Source organism: Aaosphaeria arxii (genome assembly GCF_010015735.1).
Source record: "Aaosphaeria arxii CBS 175.79 unplaced genomic scaffold BU24scaffold_11, whole genome shotgun sequence".
NCBI classification, from domain to species: Eukaryota; Fungi; Ascomycota; class Dothideomycetes; order Pleosporales; genus Aaosphaeria; species Aaosphaeria arxii.
Genome location: NW_022983484.1, coordinates 1263967 through 1279022, shown reverse-complemented (window position 1 = coordinate 1279022; position 15056 = coordinate 1263967). Strand labels below are relative to the sequence as shown.

The 15056-nt window shown below is 47.4% G+C and overlaps 4 protein-coding genes across 4 annotated transcripts; 3 read left to right on the top strand and 1 right to left on the bottom strand.

Moving 5' to 3' along the window:
- Window positions 1–591: 591 nt before the first annotated feature.
- Window positions 592–1843, top strand: BU24DRAFT_400218 (uncharacterized protein; the record flags this gene model as incomplete). The annotated part of the gene is made up of 4 exons (XM_033525446.1): window positions 592–795; window positions 849–1339; window positions 1393–1466; window positions 1521–1843. The coding sequence occupies 4 exons, from the start codon at window positions 592–594 to the stop codon at window positions 1841–1843; spliced, it is 1092 nt and encodes a 363-aa protein (XP_033379039.1).
- Window positions 1844–7891: 6048 nt separating this feature from the next.
- BU24DRAFT_427800 (uncharacterized protein) lies at window positions 7892–9701 on the bottom strand. Its single transcript, XM_033529313.1, has 2 exons — window positions 9312–9701; window positions 7892–9261 (listed from the first exon to the last, which is right to left on the bottom strand). The coding sequence occupies exon 2, from the start codon at window positions 9207–9209 to the stop codon at window positions 8115–8117; it is 1095 nt and encodes a 364-aa protein (XP_033379038.1). The 5' UTR covers window positions 9210–9261; window positions 9312–9701; the 3' UTR covers window positions 7892–8114.
- Window positions 9702–11254: 1553 nt separating this feature from the next.
- On the top strand, window positions 11255–11844 carry BU24DRAFT_427799 (uncharacterized protein). The gene has a single exon (XM_033529312.1). It carries the CDS (start codon window positions 11283–11285, stop codon window positions 11463–11465), a length of 183 nt encoding a protein of 60 aa, XP_033379037.1. The 5' UTR covers window positions 11255–11282; the 3' UTR covers window positions 11466–11844.
- A 377-nt stretch (window positions 11845–12221) lies between these two features.
- On the top strand, window positions 12222–13962 carry BU24DRAFT_454997 (uncharacterized protein; the record flags this gene model as incomplete). Its single annotated transcript, XM_033531349.1, has 5 exons — window positions 12222–12920; window positions 13012–13264; window positions 13310–13438; window positions 13761–13783; window positions 13885–13962. The coding sequence occupies exons 1-5, from the start codon at window positions 12684–12686 to the stop codon at window positions 13960–13962; spliced, it is 720 nt and encodes a 239-aa protein (XP_033379036.1). The 5' UTR covers window positions 12222–12683.
- Window positions 13963–15056: the final 1094 nt, after the last annotated feature.

The window sequence follows — 15056 nt, the reverse complement described above, 5'->3', positions numbered from 1 at the left end:
GGACCTGCGACTTTGCCTACAGAAGTATTGCATACTGCTTTCGAGCGCGGCAGGCGTAAAAACGCAGAGTGCCCTTGTCTAGTAGAGTGCGCGATTAAGTGCTCTACTAATTTACCGCGCCGCTCAAATGCATGATGAAAGAACCCGAACCACGAACCAATCCTTCATGCACAAGGTATATCTTTCACTAATGGGGAACCAGCCGCATATCGTCCTTCATAATCCTAGAGATAGACCCGCGCATGGGTAATCCCCGGCCATACTCGTTGATTTCGTCTGTTTGACCAAGTCCACCACAAAGCAGCCTAGCCTTTGTCGTTGTATCAATATACTCCTAAATAACAACTGGAGTAAAACTACGTTTGGTCGGAGTCCTTCACTACATCCTGGATCGTCCTTCGTAAGGCAATCCTACCTGAAGCAATGGAGCATCAGGCAAACTTGTTGCCACATCAGAAGTACAAAAGTGAGAATGCCCACTCTGCCAATGAATTAATATCAATGCGTTCCTAAGACTGTCCCCAATTGCTCTTGAATATTTCTTCGAAGAGGAACGCCTGTGTCAACGAAATACTTGTGCTTTTCAACGCCATGTCTTCATTGCAAGAACTACAGAACCGTAACTTGGACGAAAACCGCGGACCAGAATTCCGAGCTTTCTTAATATGCATGCTCACCTTGAGCATTACAGTAGTAGCTCTACGCTTCTGGTCTCGCGCTATTGGCCCACGAGTGTCTCAAGGAAAAGCCACGCATCGATTTTGGTGGGATGACTGGGTAGCTTTCTTAGCTCTAGTAAGTCACTTAGGCTCAGCAAGACTGGATGGAGATACTAAGCATCTCCATAGATTTGCCTCATGGCATTTACTGCAGTTGCGATAACTCTAGTTCACTTTGGATTAGGTCGACATATCTGGACACTGGACGAAACTGAATTATTGATGGTTTTCAAACTTTTTTACACTGTCTATTATGTCTACGATGTGTCCTTATTTCTTACCAAGACATCCGCCCTATTATTTCTTACCCGTTTGTTTCCGAGGCACACAAACCCTACATGGTGGAATATCGCTTTGTGGGTAACCCATGGTATGAACTCTGCGTGGTTTGTTGGTATTTGCTTTGGGACTGCTTTTATGTGTAAGCCGCTTGCAAAAGGATGGAACCCGTTGATACCTGGAGAGTGTGGGGCAACAAGTGCGCTCTGGATTGGAAGCGCCATTCCAAGTGTCATTATCGACTTGGTCATTCTACTGCTACCTTTGCCAAAAATCTGGTTTCTTCACATCAGTGTAGCGAGAAAGACCGGTGTCACACTTGTTTTCATCTTGGGGTACTGGTAAGATAATCATCACAAAACATTCTCTATTTCTAGGCTAATGATGGTTGTAGTGTCATTATTGTCTCACTTGGTCGATTGATAACTGTACTCAGATCCGCCAAAGCTTTGGATCAGGATATTACTTGTATGTATAGGTGAATCGACATCCCTGATATTGCAATTCTAATGCTTTTTATAGACGAGGGAATGCCCATGGTGTATTGGGTCTCTACCGAGTGCCCAGCTACCATCATCAGTATTTGTCTTCCTCCTATGCTGAATATTGTCCGCCATTTCTACAAAGGGTTTCTCTCGCCGTTTACGAGCAAGATATCGTCCATGATGACTTCAAAATCAACTGCCTCATCGTCAACAATAAAAAGTCCTGGTATGTTTTCAAGGTCAGGATTGAAATATTCCGGCGGAAATAGTGATGTGAACCTTCGGACTGAATCCAATGGAAGCTCTCATAGCCTTTGGCAGTTAGATAATCGTGGTGCTTCAGTGGAAATTACGATCTAATTGGTGATCTTGGAACCGGAAGCACTGGGCCGATATCATCGGTGAAGGTCTGCTAGTTCCATAGAAACATTGTAGTCAATCAATAATTCGATCCGCGCAGCTTTGCCTCTGTCTCGAAGTGAAAATTTTAAGCCGAAACGGACTACCAGAATCACTAGCGGTAGAAGCCTAGTAACTATGGGCCAAGGTACTCTCACTATTGATCAACTACACGTACTCCGAAACCGTAATAATAATAATAATACTAGATTACTAGAGGACTTATAAGTCCTAGGCTTGCCGCCCCTTCTAGACTATCCTATCCTGTTTGTAGTGGAGAAAACTAAAGTACAGCAAAACTCCCTCCTATCTCCCATTTGGCTTCCCTTTCTTATTAATGGGTTACCACCTTCTGCGTGTGCTTCACTGTTGTACCGACATTTTAACGCCCTTGGGCAGCTGACTGATTTCAGCCAGGGTCAATTTCCTCATCTCCTTCCTCCCCTCCTTCCTCTCCCCTTCCCCTTACCATCTCCCCCATGTGTTTCCTCATCCATGAGAATTGCATGAGTGGTAGGTGTTCTAGCATCCAGATTGCTACCTTTCGTGGGTGCCCGTTCAGCCATGCTTTTGCGTCGCTTGTCCCTGTATCGTTTTCCAGCTGATGGCGTTGTTCTGCGAGGAGCCTACAAAATGCCAAATAGTGTCGGACCGTGCCAATCTCTCCGCATTCACACTCTGGATTAGCTTCTGGTACACCTCTTTGGTGCAAGAAGGCCGGGAGCCCTATGGCTCCTGTTCTGGCTTGCACTAGGATTGCGGCCTGGGCCTTGCTGAGCCCCTGATACCGTCTTATGTACTCCTTGTGCTGTGGAGCTGAGAGTGCGAATAGCGATCTTATACCTCTGAGTTTTTCCCACTCCTGAGAAATCTGTGTGTCCCGGGCAGAGTTAGCAAGCTGCTTAGCAGCTTGTGCTCTCTCTTTCTTGGTCTTTTGTTGTATTTCCGGTTCTACCCTGAGTAGGTCTCTTGTTATTGTTTCCCTGGCATGGTGTAGGTATTCTTCCCGCACACCTACCTGTCTCCTGCGTGGTGTGCCGCTCAGCCTTTCGCATCTCCTTTGGATTCTCTGCCTTAGCTTTTGGAAGGTTTCTATAGTGCTTTTCTCCATTGCGCCGGCCGTGAATGCGATATATTTCCTCTTGGCATATATTGATATCTCTTCTATCTCTGTTTCCCATCTCAGGACCGTTACTCGTGTGGCTCGGTATGCCCCAGCCACTGCCCGGAGTATCTTATTCTGTGCTGAGTTGAGCTTCTGTATTAGTGCTTGCCTTAGTTTGCCTTGTGGCATCCAGCATTCACTGCCATACATCATCGCTGGGCGGGCCATAGCTACATATAAGTGCCTGGCTTTTTGCAGGGTGGCGCCCCATGTTGAGGCTGTGATTCTTCGGATTGCTGCCTCAGCTCTTGCTGCTTTGGCGACAGCGTTATGGACGTGGGCTTTCCAGTTTAGCTTCCGATCTACCATAACCCCGAGAATCCTCATGTGTTGTTCTGGTTCTCCTGCTAGGGATGCAATATTTGGCATTCGCCTCTGTTCTGCATTTATCCTCTTGTTTCCTGTAAAATGCATAACCTTGTACTTTTCCGGAGCAAACTTAGCGCCGTGCCTAGCTGCCCATGCAACGCATCGGTTATGGTCTTCTTCTATGTCTCTACACGTCCACTTCGTGGAGTTGTGTATGGAGATCAGGTATGTGTCGTCTGCATATCCTACTGCCTCCGTTCTTTGCATTCCTTCAAGAAGATTTGCTGTGAAGAACAGGAACAGGATGGGTGAGATTGTACTGCCTTGTGGTATTCCGCATTGGGTTGGTTCTACTGGGCTCTCGTATCCAGGGATAGAGATAGATGTGCTCCTTCCTGTCAGGAAGGATAGGACGAAGTCTGTTATCCATCTTGGTATTTTCCTTTCGCGTAGGTTGTGGATGAGCCTTTCGTGGTGCACCTTATCGAAGGCGCCTGCCATATCCAGGGAGAGTACCGTTGCCACCTTGCCATTTTCCCATGCTGTCTGGATTGTCTCTATGATGTATCTCAGAGCCATGTTTGTAGAGCATCCTGCTCTAGCCATTTGGTTCTCTGGAAGTAGTGTGTGTGTCCTAGAGGCTTCACTAATCTTTCGTGCAATGACTGCCTCTAGGACCTTGCCAACACATGATAACAGTGCTATGGGTCTCCATCCTTTTGGGTTGGAGGGATCCTTCCCTGGTTTCTGGAGCATTATTGTCTGTGCTTCTCTAAATTTTGCTGGATGGTACCCCGCATTTATGCATGCCTGGAAGATCCGTTGTAGGTGTGGCATTAGTTGTTCGAGACATTGTTTAATGCAACGGTTCGGGATAGAGTCAGGCCCTGGTGCCTTGTCGTTTGGGAGTTTCTTGACTACTGTGCTTATCTCTTCCTCCGTGATTACTTGTTCTATTTGTACCGGCTCTGGGTATGTTGCGCCTGGGATGTCTGATACTTCCGCCGGTTCCGGCGGTGGAAACATTACTCTCCTAAGTACCTCTGTTTTCTGCAAGTTTGTCTGGAAGGTTTCTTCTCCAATTTTTAGGTCGGGCATTAGTGGTGGGGGGATAGGTTCGCTTGCGCCTTTAGCCCATTTTGCTATGTTCCACATTGTCATGGTGTCTTGGGTCCTGTCATGAGTAAGAGTCCTCCATGCCTTCATAGATTCCTCTCTTGTGATTTTCTTTTGCTGCCTCCTACATTCCTTCCAGTATTCCCATGCTTCTTCTGTTCTGTACACTCTGGCATCTCTGAACGCTCGGCGTGTCTGCGCTCTCGCCCCCTGTACCACCGGATGGCTTTTTGGGTCTGGGGGTCGGTATTTTCGGTATGGGGTGTATTTGTTTCTGCAGTCCTGTAGGGCATAGAGTAGGGTCTTTATATCCTGGTCAATCTCTTCTTTATTTGCTGGCAGGCGATCTTGATCCTGAAGTTGGATCTTTAGGTGTTCCCTAAACTCTTTCCATTTCGTGTCTTTCCAGAGCCATCTGCCCTTATCTTCCTTTTCTATTGTTATGTTGATATCTGTGTGTATTGGTAGATGGTCGGAGTCTACATGCATCCCTGTCGGTTGACATGCTATAATCCGGTTGCTAACCTGTGCTGTGGCTAAGGTAAGGTCTATTGTTGTTCCTTCTATATCTTGCTTTTTTCTTTTCCATGTCTTTAGTCCTCTTAGTGTATGTAGATATAGGGTTCCTTGGCATCGCGCATGCAGTTCCCGGGCTACTAATTCTTCGCGTATTACTGATTCTCCGCCCCACCATTGGTGGTGCAGGTTGAGGTCTCCTGTGATAACATGCTCCCCTGGAAGCTCAATGCCTTCAAGTATCTCGTCTGCTGTCATGGTGGTGTGTTGGTTGTATATGTTGTGTATGTGAATTACTCCTATCGTTGTCTGTATGTGTAGGACCATCTTGAGTCCACTGAGGATAGTGTAACTCCATTCCGATCTAGGAATGCTCTTGTGGATGTATGCCATCACTCTGTATCCCGCTGTTTCTGGGATGATGGTGTAGTACCCTGGGTGTGTTGGGGGCTTTCCATCTAGGGTCCCCTGGTGGGGTTCCTGTATAGTGACAATGTCTGCCTTCCCTTCTTCTAGTAGTATCTTGTGTGTTTCTCTTTTCCTTTGGGTGTTTGCCTGTAGTATTCGTATGTGCTCGGCATTTCTCATTGGGTGCTGGGCATGGGCTGTTGTATTGGCGTTTGTGACTGTGTTGTGATTGGTGCGCTTGTTGGCGGCATACTAGCTCTTATAGAGCGAAAAATATCTCTCTGGCCACGTTCTGGCTGAATGGTTTTTGCTCTGTTAACCGCCCCTAGGGGTCGGCCTGGCCTCCTCTTTAGGATTCCTCCTGCTGGTGCTTTGTGGTTTTGCACTGTCTGCCATTGAAACTCCCCTTCTTTGCCTTTCTCCCTTGCCGCAGCCTCCATTGGTGCTGGGATCATCTGCTGTGCAGGCGTTGATGAGAGCCACCTGGCTCCCTTCGCTCGAAGCCCCTGCAGGTAGGTCCTCCTCTGTACTCTCTTGGTACATTGTGGTGCCCACGCTGCGTGTTTCATGCCGCAGTTCACGCACTTCTCTTCTGTCCTGTCTGACTCTTGTAGAGTACAGTCACGGATATTGTGCTGCCCTGCACATTTGCCACACGCTGGTTTATTTGTGCACCTGTTTCCTGTGTGACCATATTGGTAGCACTGGAAGCATTGCATGATCGCCCCCGCGTGGTCCCATGGCTCAGTGCTGTGGAGGACCCCTCTGATCACTACTCCTCGCTGTAGCAGTGTCTGAGCAGCTTCCCTGTCTCGGATCTCCAACACGAGTGTGGAGTGTTTCTTTTCTCCTTTTTGTATTGCTTTCAGGTTCTTCCACCATGCTTTGGCGAGCCTGATCCCTGGGACTATCTTATTGTTCTCTCTTTCCAGCTCCTGGATTGCCCCCTCCTGGATATCCGGTCCCTGAACTGCCACTGCGTGTACCTGTATCGGGTACAGCCTCTGGACCAATTTTGCGCCCTGGATCACCTCTGCCACATCTGTTGCTTTTGTGATTTGTTTTGCGGCCGTGGCGTCTGTGGTAGTGAGAATGAGTCCCTCCCGGACCTTTCTCGCCGCTACTACATTGGACCACGCTCCGCCTCTTCCTTGGATCTTCTCTACTATTTCTCCTGGTGCGGTTTCCTGGATGTGTCTCTGGACCTCCGGTTCGGTGATCTTCAGGGTTATTGACCTATCCTGGGTGTCCTGGGAGCTCCTGGTATCCATGTTTACTCCCTGGTTTGGTATTCCGCTTGCTACTGCGGCCCAGCTTCTCGGTTGGCTGGGTGCCTGGTTCTGTTTCTGTAGGATCTCTGTGATCCTCTTGAAGCCCTGTTGGATGTCCCTCTGGACACCCATAAGCCCTTCCTCTTTTCTTGTTTCCTTTTTGTTAATGATTTCTAGTTCTTTACTAACCTCTCTTAGGATCCTACTTGTTCCCTCCTCTACCGCCTTCATTATCTCCTGTTTATCTTTTCCCTTGTGACCCTGGGAAATTATGTCAGCTGCCATTTTTTGTAGTTTCTGCATGAATTTGTTAATTCCGCTCTTATTCTTTTCTTTTTCACCTGTTTGAGGTGTGGCAGGCTTGATAATGCCTTCCATCGTGTCTGTGTCGGGCTTGGCCCTTTCTCCTTCTTGGCGCGCACTGGCCATCTCTCCTGTAAAATTCTTTGCGCTTCTTCGCGAGGAGATCAGAATTTCACCTGGTGATGCTGCTACTACCACGCTTGCCTGTGCGGCTGCACTGGAGAGTATTGGTTCTGGCGATGTTCTGATTGTTTTGGTGTGCTTTTGGCTTGTGTTGGGCTCGGATTGGCGAAGATCCAATCTGCAGCCAGTTGAGTGTTTATATAATGAGAATATAGACAACAGAACAGAACGCTATATATATATACGAGCGTTGATAGGTGTAACTCTGTCTATAGTAGTATTTATAAAAAGTCTATTGATCAGGCTTGTATCTGATATATAATAAAATAATATTTATATTAAGTACTGTTGTTTTTAGATTGTCTCTTTTTCCCTTATACCGTAACGGGTAGCATAGTATGTAGTAAGGTAGAACTAGATAATTATGAGACGTGATTGGTTAGGGGCTATCAGGCACGATTGAGTAAGAGGAGCAACAGGATATATTCGAAGGTAGATGGAGAAAAATCTTAGGATGTAAGGATTTGTATGAGTGATAGCTATATATACTGTTCTACAAGTCCCGTGTACGGTCCGACCTATTTCCGGATGGGTCCCGGGGGGTATCCAGTAGGAGGGTTGAGATAGATCGTAACAATGATTAATTAACCTCAGCTATTTAATTATAAAATAATAACATAAGACGTAATATAATTACGCTAGATAGTATATTCTGCAGTTAGGGTTAAGCATAATAGGATTAAACTTGAACCTCATAATAGTACATGTCACGAATAAATATCTGAAAGAATCAGATGGATCAATAATCAGCTAGTTCTACTTAGAGTATCATGGTTGAATCAAAGACAATAAGCTAACATTAGTTCCTCCTAGATGGGCAGTTGCTTGGGTTAAATAGGCTGCCTTTATAACCTGGGCTTTAAGGTATCAGGCACTACCCTCCCTTTTTGGGTATATTGGCAGTGGTTTCTTCCTTCCTTATATCTGCTACTAGGGCCTCCGTGTTGTTTGTAAAGGCTAGTCAGTGGTGGCGTCCTTCAGCCAACGAGGCCTCTAGAGGATTGATTAATGCTAATCGAAGGAAGGTAATCATGTAATCTGCCCCCATGTGCTTAACGCTACCTAACCGGGCAATTTCAGGGTATAGCAGCTCCATAGCCCTTCCTTTAGCATCGATGCGGGTATAGATATATTGTCCCCTTAGCCGATTGGTTTCCCACTCAGTTTGTCCTTGATAATGATCCTTATTGAGCTGCAATTTGTTCATGATTGCCTGCTCCCATATCTCAAATCGGGGGGTTTTTCCGTCAGTGAGCAGCGGTGGATCGGGGGCTTTAGCAGATCGCCGGGGCTCTAAAGAGCTGGGCGCCGGGTGAGGTAAGGTGCATACAATCGGGGTCACTGTCGGCTGCCGAACTGGCTGTTCCTGGGGTGTCCGAGGTGCCGAACTGGCGGCCACCGCGGATGTAGCAGAGGGAGAAAAGCCAAGCCGGCGAGGGAACTGATAAGTCTGTGGCTTCTCTACTGAAGGAGCTGGCTTATTAGCAAGGATTTGGGCTTGCAAGGCCCTGTTTTCTGCTTTTAAGGTTTCCATTTGGGTGGCTTGCTCGATTTTCTCCAACTCTTGGGCCTCTACAGTCTCCTGCAACTGCATAGCTTGAAGGTAGGTGCGGTTGTTCAGAGAGGCTAGATCATTGAGTTGTTGCTGGTAAACCTGGTTCCTTTGGTTGGCCCATCGAAGGTTATTGAGTACATCGGCTGGGTTTAGCTTAGAGAAGCTGACGGAGGTGCAACTAACTGCATTGTTAATGATTTCACCATCAACGATTGACTGAATACTGAAGGAACCAGGTCTGCTTTTAAGGTCATGCCTTAAACGCTCTAACTTAATTAAATGATCCCTGCTAAGCCATTCGCCAGTAACAGGGCCTTGAGAGAGAGAGGCGTGCTCATGCCTGTAGTCCTCAGTAGGCAGCAAATCGTCTATCCATAGCTCCAGTTGGGTTGGAGGAAAGGCTGCCTCTGGGTCTGCTGGTTGGTTTTCGGCCAATAGACTAGGCAGTTCGGGGTCAGAGGCAGCTACTTCCTGGCGGTTGGGTGAAGGACTGTAGCTCATAATCCTTGAACTTTCGGGGGCTGATGAGCTACCTTTCCTTGGTCGAGTGATTCTACTCGTGGTATAAGCCAAAACAGGGGTAACAGGTGGTAGGAGTAATACCTGTAGTCCTTTGCAGGCACGGGGTTAATCTCAGCACGGGAAAGTCCAGTTATCAACACAGAAGTTGATTTGGTCACTCCAACTGAGCTGATTTACTAGTAACTCGAAGCCAAAATAGCGTCTATCTCAATGGGGCGTCCAGGCCTGCCTAGACAGGGCTTGCGGTGAAGAGCAGACAGAAAACAGATAACCTTAGACTGCTTAAGACGGCTCAATCACAACGGCGGCGATCGTGGCAGATATCAAGACTCGGTTTAATAGGCGTGTTAAAAGATCGTGGTGCAGTATTGTAATGGCGCCGCTGGCCGGTAGGAGGGTTGGGCGTATCGTACTGTCACGAATCAATATCCTAAGAAACCAGACGGATATCAGCTAGTTGGAGCATCAGAGTTGAATTAAAGATAATACGCTGCCTAGCTATAGGAGGATAAAGTCCTTGTATAGTAGGCAAACAGGCAATAGTGCAGGGGCCATCTGCTAGGCAACAGTGCATAGACTAATCACCTCAATCTGATCTATCCTCAATTCACATCTCATCTAGTGTTGATGCTCAATCATCTAATTATTGTTTAATTTGAGTAATTGACTGTCCGTAAAGGTTTAACTATGTCGATAATATATTAAAAAGTGGTTAGTTATAAAAGATGAAATGTGAGACTTGTTTAATTAGGGACTATTAGGCACAATTAGGTGAAATAAGCAAAACCGTTTACCTGCTGGGTATAGTTCGGAACCTTAACGGGGAGTCTTCGGTGCCTGGTAGGCTTGTAGGGCTAGTTCTGCGTTTCGAATTGCTCGTTCGAATTCGCCCCAGGTCTCCACATTCGTCAATACGTTTGTTCTTATCATCTCGAGTTCAAGGTTTCCTGGGATTTTTGCCCAAATAATTGCAATACGTGCTTGGTCGTTTGCAACTGCTCTAAAGGAGAGTGCTTTCTCTAGGCATGTAAAGAAGTTGTAGAAGCTGGCAAATGAATCGCTGCTCCTCCATTTGAGGTTGTAGAACCGTTGATAGTTCTTGTACTTCGTAAATAGGGGTCCTCGACAGAGCTCCTTAATCCTGAATTAAATGTCAAGCCACGTATGGATTTCACCGTCGGAGATGGATCTCCGAACAAGTTCCCTTTATTTCGATCAGTGGTAGGCTGATAGGAGGCGTTTTGATTGGTTGATCAATTGATTCAGAGCTCGATTACTCAACCACCATTGATTTTGATAGTAGGATACTCTGCAATATGGTTGATAGGGTCGATATCTATCAGCTCTATTGGTTGATTGATCAAATTCAGCTTGTGGTTGGTTGATTGCCGGTGTAGTTGAGGGACATAGTCGAATTTCTACAAGGACGTTTGTCGCGTTGACAAACGTCTGCTAAGAGCTTGATCTCTGCAACGAGGCCTAGTTAAAGTATATAGATAGGACGCAAAAATAGAGCTTTTCTACCTTTCCTACCTATTCGCCGATTGCGGGTCGTGCCTGTGATGCTCCCTACTACAGAGGCGTCTATACGCGACAATATGGCAGGTAGAAATTCAGTCTAATTGAAGTGCCAGTAGTTGATTGATTATAGGTTGCATGTATTTCGAGCCTGGCTTGCATCAAGAAGGCGTTCGTTGCTTCTTTTTAAATTCTAGTTTATGAATAATATTTGGTATGTTAGTATGAACTGGATTTCATTGACCTTGATCATGTAACTAAACTCTTGTGAGACGTGATTGGTTAGGGGCTATCAGGCACAACCGAGTGAGAGGAATAACAGGATATATTCGGTAGTAGATAGAGACAAATCAAAAAGGAGTAAAGAGTTGTATGAGTGATAGCTATATATACTGTTCTACAAGTCCCGTGTACGGTCCGACCTATTTCCGGATGGATCCCGAACGGTATCCCGTAGGAAGGTCGAGATGGATCGTGACAACTCTACGCACTCTTGACTGGCCTATATCACCATTTGACTAGTAGATATCCTGCATGAGTTCACGAACAAGGCGCGAGAAAGGCAGCGTTCAAATCAGGAGCTCTGTAGACTTTTGGTACGGACGTGTCGCTCTCAGAGCAACAGCTGCTGCCTGTTATTTCAAAAATGTAGCAACAATCTATGCTTACTTACTGCCTGGTTTAAACTATCTTTTCTTATGCGCAGATTTTTGCTAACTAGATGGTTTAGGTTGGCGCGCAACCCTGGCTGCTAGGTTCTTCCTGGGAGCCTTGCTACTATTCCTTGCTCGATTGACTTGTTTAATGCAGGCCATAGAAGGTATAGAAATAGGCAAGGACGTTACGGTAGTTGAGTGGAGATTACATATTTGAGAAGTGAAGGATTTCGGCGTTGTAATCGGAGGGCTAGATTTTGAAGCCCAAGAACTTAGCGAGCGGAGGACCGTGAGACGTGATTGGTTAGGGGCACCAGGCACAATTGAGCGCGACGAACAACATGATATATCCAGCGGTAGATCGAGACAAATCCTCGAGGAGTGAGGATTTGTATGGGTGATAGATATATATTGTTCCACATACCCTATATACAGTCTGACCTATTTCCAGATGGAAACCAAGGGGTATCCAATAGAAGAATTGAGATGGATCATGACAATGGATCGGCCGTCGCACAGTATAGATCTGCCTTAGTTGTTGATAATTCAGTATAGATCTACCCTTGTCATTATTTGGGATGGATCGTGACAGAGCGGCCCCCCTTTTTTAAGGTTCGTCCCGAACCGTAGTTGGGAAATTGAAAAGGCAGGGCCTTAGGCTTTCGAGTTCGTAGCTCAGTCGGCAAGTACGCGGAACGTTTGCGGAAGTTAGGTGGCCCTCCCCGTTTGCTTGCCCATTGAATTACCGAAATAAACTCCTGAAAACCCTCGCTCTTTCTTCAAGGGAAAAGCAGTCCTTGAGAAGGTTGTTTCGATCATGAGGTTGCTTTGCAGCGTTTGCTGGCCCTGCTGAGCGTTCGCGCGTTTGCGCATTCAACGCCCAGTTGTCAGGTCCAGTGATCGTTCGGTGGGGCCAAGTCCAGGCAGTAGGTAGCGGCGGTTCCGATTTGATACCCAGTGTGCCTTCGACGGAAGCATTGATTGTAAGGTGTATCGAGTTGCCTCGTTGGTGGCGGTTGCGTTGGAAGTTGTTTGCAAGTGATCAATGATGACATTTCGGTTGCGCAAGTGGCCTCATGGCTCTCCTTGTCCCTTAACGCGCTCATTCACGGGTATGATGCATTCATAGTCGGGTAGTGTTCGAAAAGAGGCCGGAAGCCGTGTATAAGTAGCAGAGCTGGAAGTTGATTTATTCTTCCTTCCCTCTCTAACCTTTCTACCCTTCAGTGATCACCCCTTCAAGTCAAACCCACCTTCTTTTCGATCACTTCCCGCTACCATGCCTCTCACCATTGAGCAAACCTCGAATGACCCCATTCCCCCATATGTTTGGGGCTTTCCGGCTCACTTGGAGCCTCAGCCTTCGCTGGTGACTTTGCACTGCGAGACTTGCATCAGTCACATCGCCAATTCAAGCTCTACCGAACAGTTTGTTCAGAGGTTTGACGCCTGCCTTCGTGATAATGATCTTGGGTGTTGCAAGAGGTGTTCTCAGTCGAAGCAAACCTGCTTCAACGTAAGTTTCTCACTCTCTCCCTCCCCTTTCCGGGTGTTGGCCGAGTCCTTTTCGGCGGAAAAGATGGCTTGATGGTGACTGGGTTTGCAAGGTTGACCCTGAGTTTCGTCGCGGGGTCAATGTTCTGGTCTTCCTCACTGAGTACGCCCGCCGCAAGGAGAACGCTCTCACTTCCGACTCCACCGAGGAGCAGCGCGTCGAGGTCGGTGCCAAGTACGAGAAGGCTCGCGGATATGCCGTCAAGTTGAATGCCGCCTTGAAGGATTACCGTGCTTGGTTGAAGAGGCAGCTCAAGGACAAGGAGATGACCAGGGGTGCTTGGGATTCTGCGCGCCAAGCCTCCCGTGAGCATAATCTGCGTTGACACAAGGACGGGATGGGCTCGGTAGGAGAGTGTCGCCCTTCCAACGTTGTGATTGACGGTCGGATTGAGTCAGTCTTTGGCCGGGATGGTTTGGCAAAGAACCGTGAGAAGCGGTTCTATTACCTTGGGCGTGAGATTCCCAGTGCCGCTGCCAGTGAGTCGCTATCTCCCCGGAAGAGGGCTCGTCCTACCTTCCCCAGTTCTCAGGGGGGACAGATGGAGGAGTGAACTTATGTTCCAGTGTTCATGAACGGTATTTGTAGCAATTGATTGTCCTTCTGTTGGGGTCTGATCGCAGTCTCGCGCCCCCTTTGCTTGCTGGTGATGTCTTTCCTCGGTCGTCCCCTTGGACGCTTTGGAGTGTTGCTGGTACAGCCCTTTGGCGACCCGGGCTGTTGCCAGCTGGGATCTTATACGTGCTCAGCTGCCTAATACTCCCGTAGGAGTTTGCTCCTTTAATCAAATTTTGATTCTAGCTCCTATGTTGGCGAACACTTGCGTAAGTGCTATGCAGCAGGGTCTTTGGTCAAGGGGTTGATGCCCCCCCCCCCCCCTTCTTGTTCTATCGAAAATTCTTCCTTACTGCTGCTCCTATTACAGAGTATGTATGGGATGCAATTGCTACATCATGAGGTAGAAGATCCATCGCTGAGGCCTCTATCTCTAGGGCTAAAGTAGGTAGTATCGGCTCCTTCGTCCTCCTCATTGTTCTCATAGAGCCACTCGGAATTTCTAGGATCGTTGGGTGCTATTTTCAAAAGGAGATTCTACTGCTACTGCTTGGATCAACATAGAGTATTTCAGGGCAATGTCGCGTCTACATGTAGATATGTAGCTAGAGCGCCTTTCTGCTACTTAAGCTGTAAGGCATCAAAAGGAATTTCACATAGTGCAGATAAATGTCGTGTAGGCATTGAGCCTACTAACAGTTTCGTTCTTTAGTAGTACCTAACGTATTCATGCCCTAAGCCCTAGTGATGTTCTTATCTTAATCTTCGTCGCCTGTAAGATCAATGACCTTAGCCTCATTGTTGCTTGTGTCGACGGTGAGGTCCACTCTGTCAGGGAGTCTATAATAGTTAGTAACAAATAGCAGTAGGAGAATGCATTTATCTTACTTCATGATGCCTCGTGCATATTCTATGCATTTCTCTGAGCTTAGACTTTTCTTGAAATCCATCCATTGCTCGTACTCTCCAGGTTCCTTCCACGAGTTCTCAACGAACTTCACAAGGCCTTCCTGGAAGGCTGCGCGCTGGGCAACGTCGATGAAGCGCGGCAGGGGGGGCTCGACTTCCTCTTTCTGACCTTCCTCAGTAGGTTGGGCGGGCTTCTGGGCTTCGGTAGACATGTTGTTGGCTGTTGGTTGTTGATGTGGGTGTTTTTGTGGGTGGCTTGATTGTATTTGTGGGTGCTTTGATGGTTGTTGAGAGGAGATGTGAGAGTTATCGAGCGGAAGGTTTGAGGGCTTCGACGGGCTAAATATATAGGCGTGGAAGGCGGTGGTGAAGGCGTCGGTGAAGGCAGTGGTGAAGGCAGTGGTGAAGGCAGTGGTGAAGGCGGTGGTGAAGGCGTTGGTGAAGGCGTTGGTGAAGGTGTTGGTGGGAGCTTGGTGAGAGGACTGGCGAGGCCATTGAGCGATGCCGTGATAAAAGGTCGTTATAATGGCCTGGGCGGTAAGACTATCTAACTGGCGTGATAAAGAGCCGTTATAACTGCCACGGGGGTTCGCCAGCGTAATCGGTCGATTGATTTTCTGCTCTACAACTAAT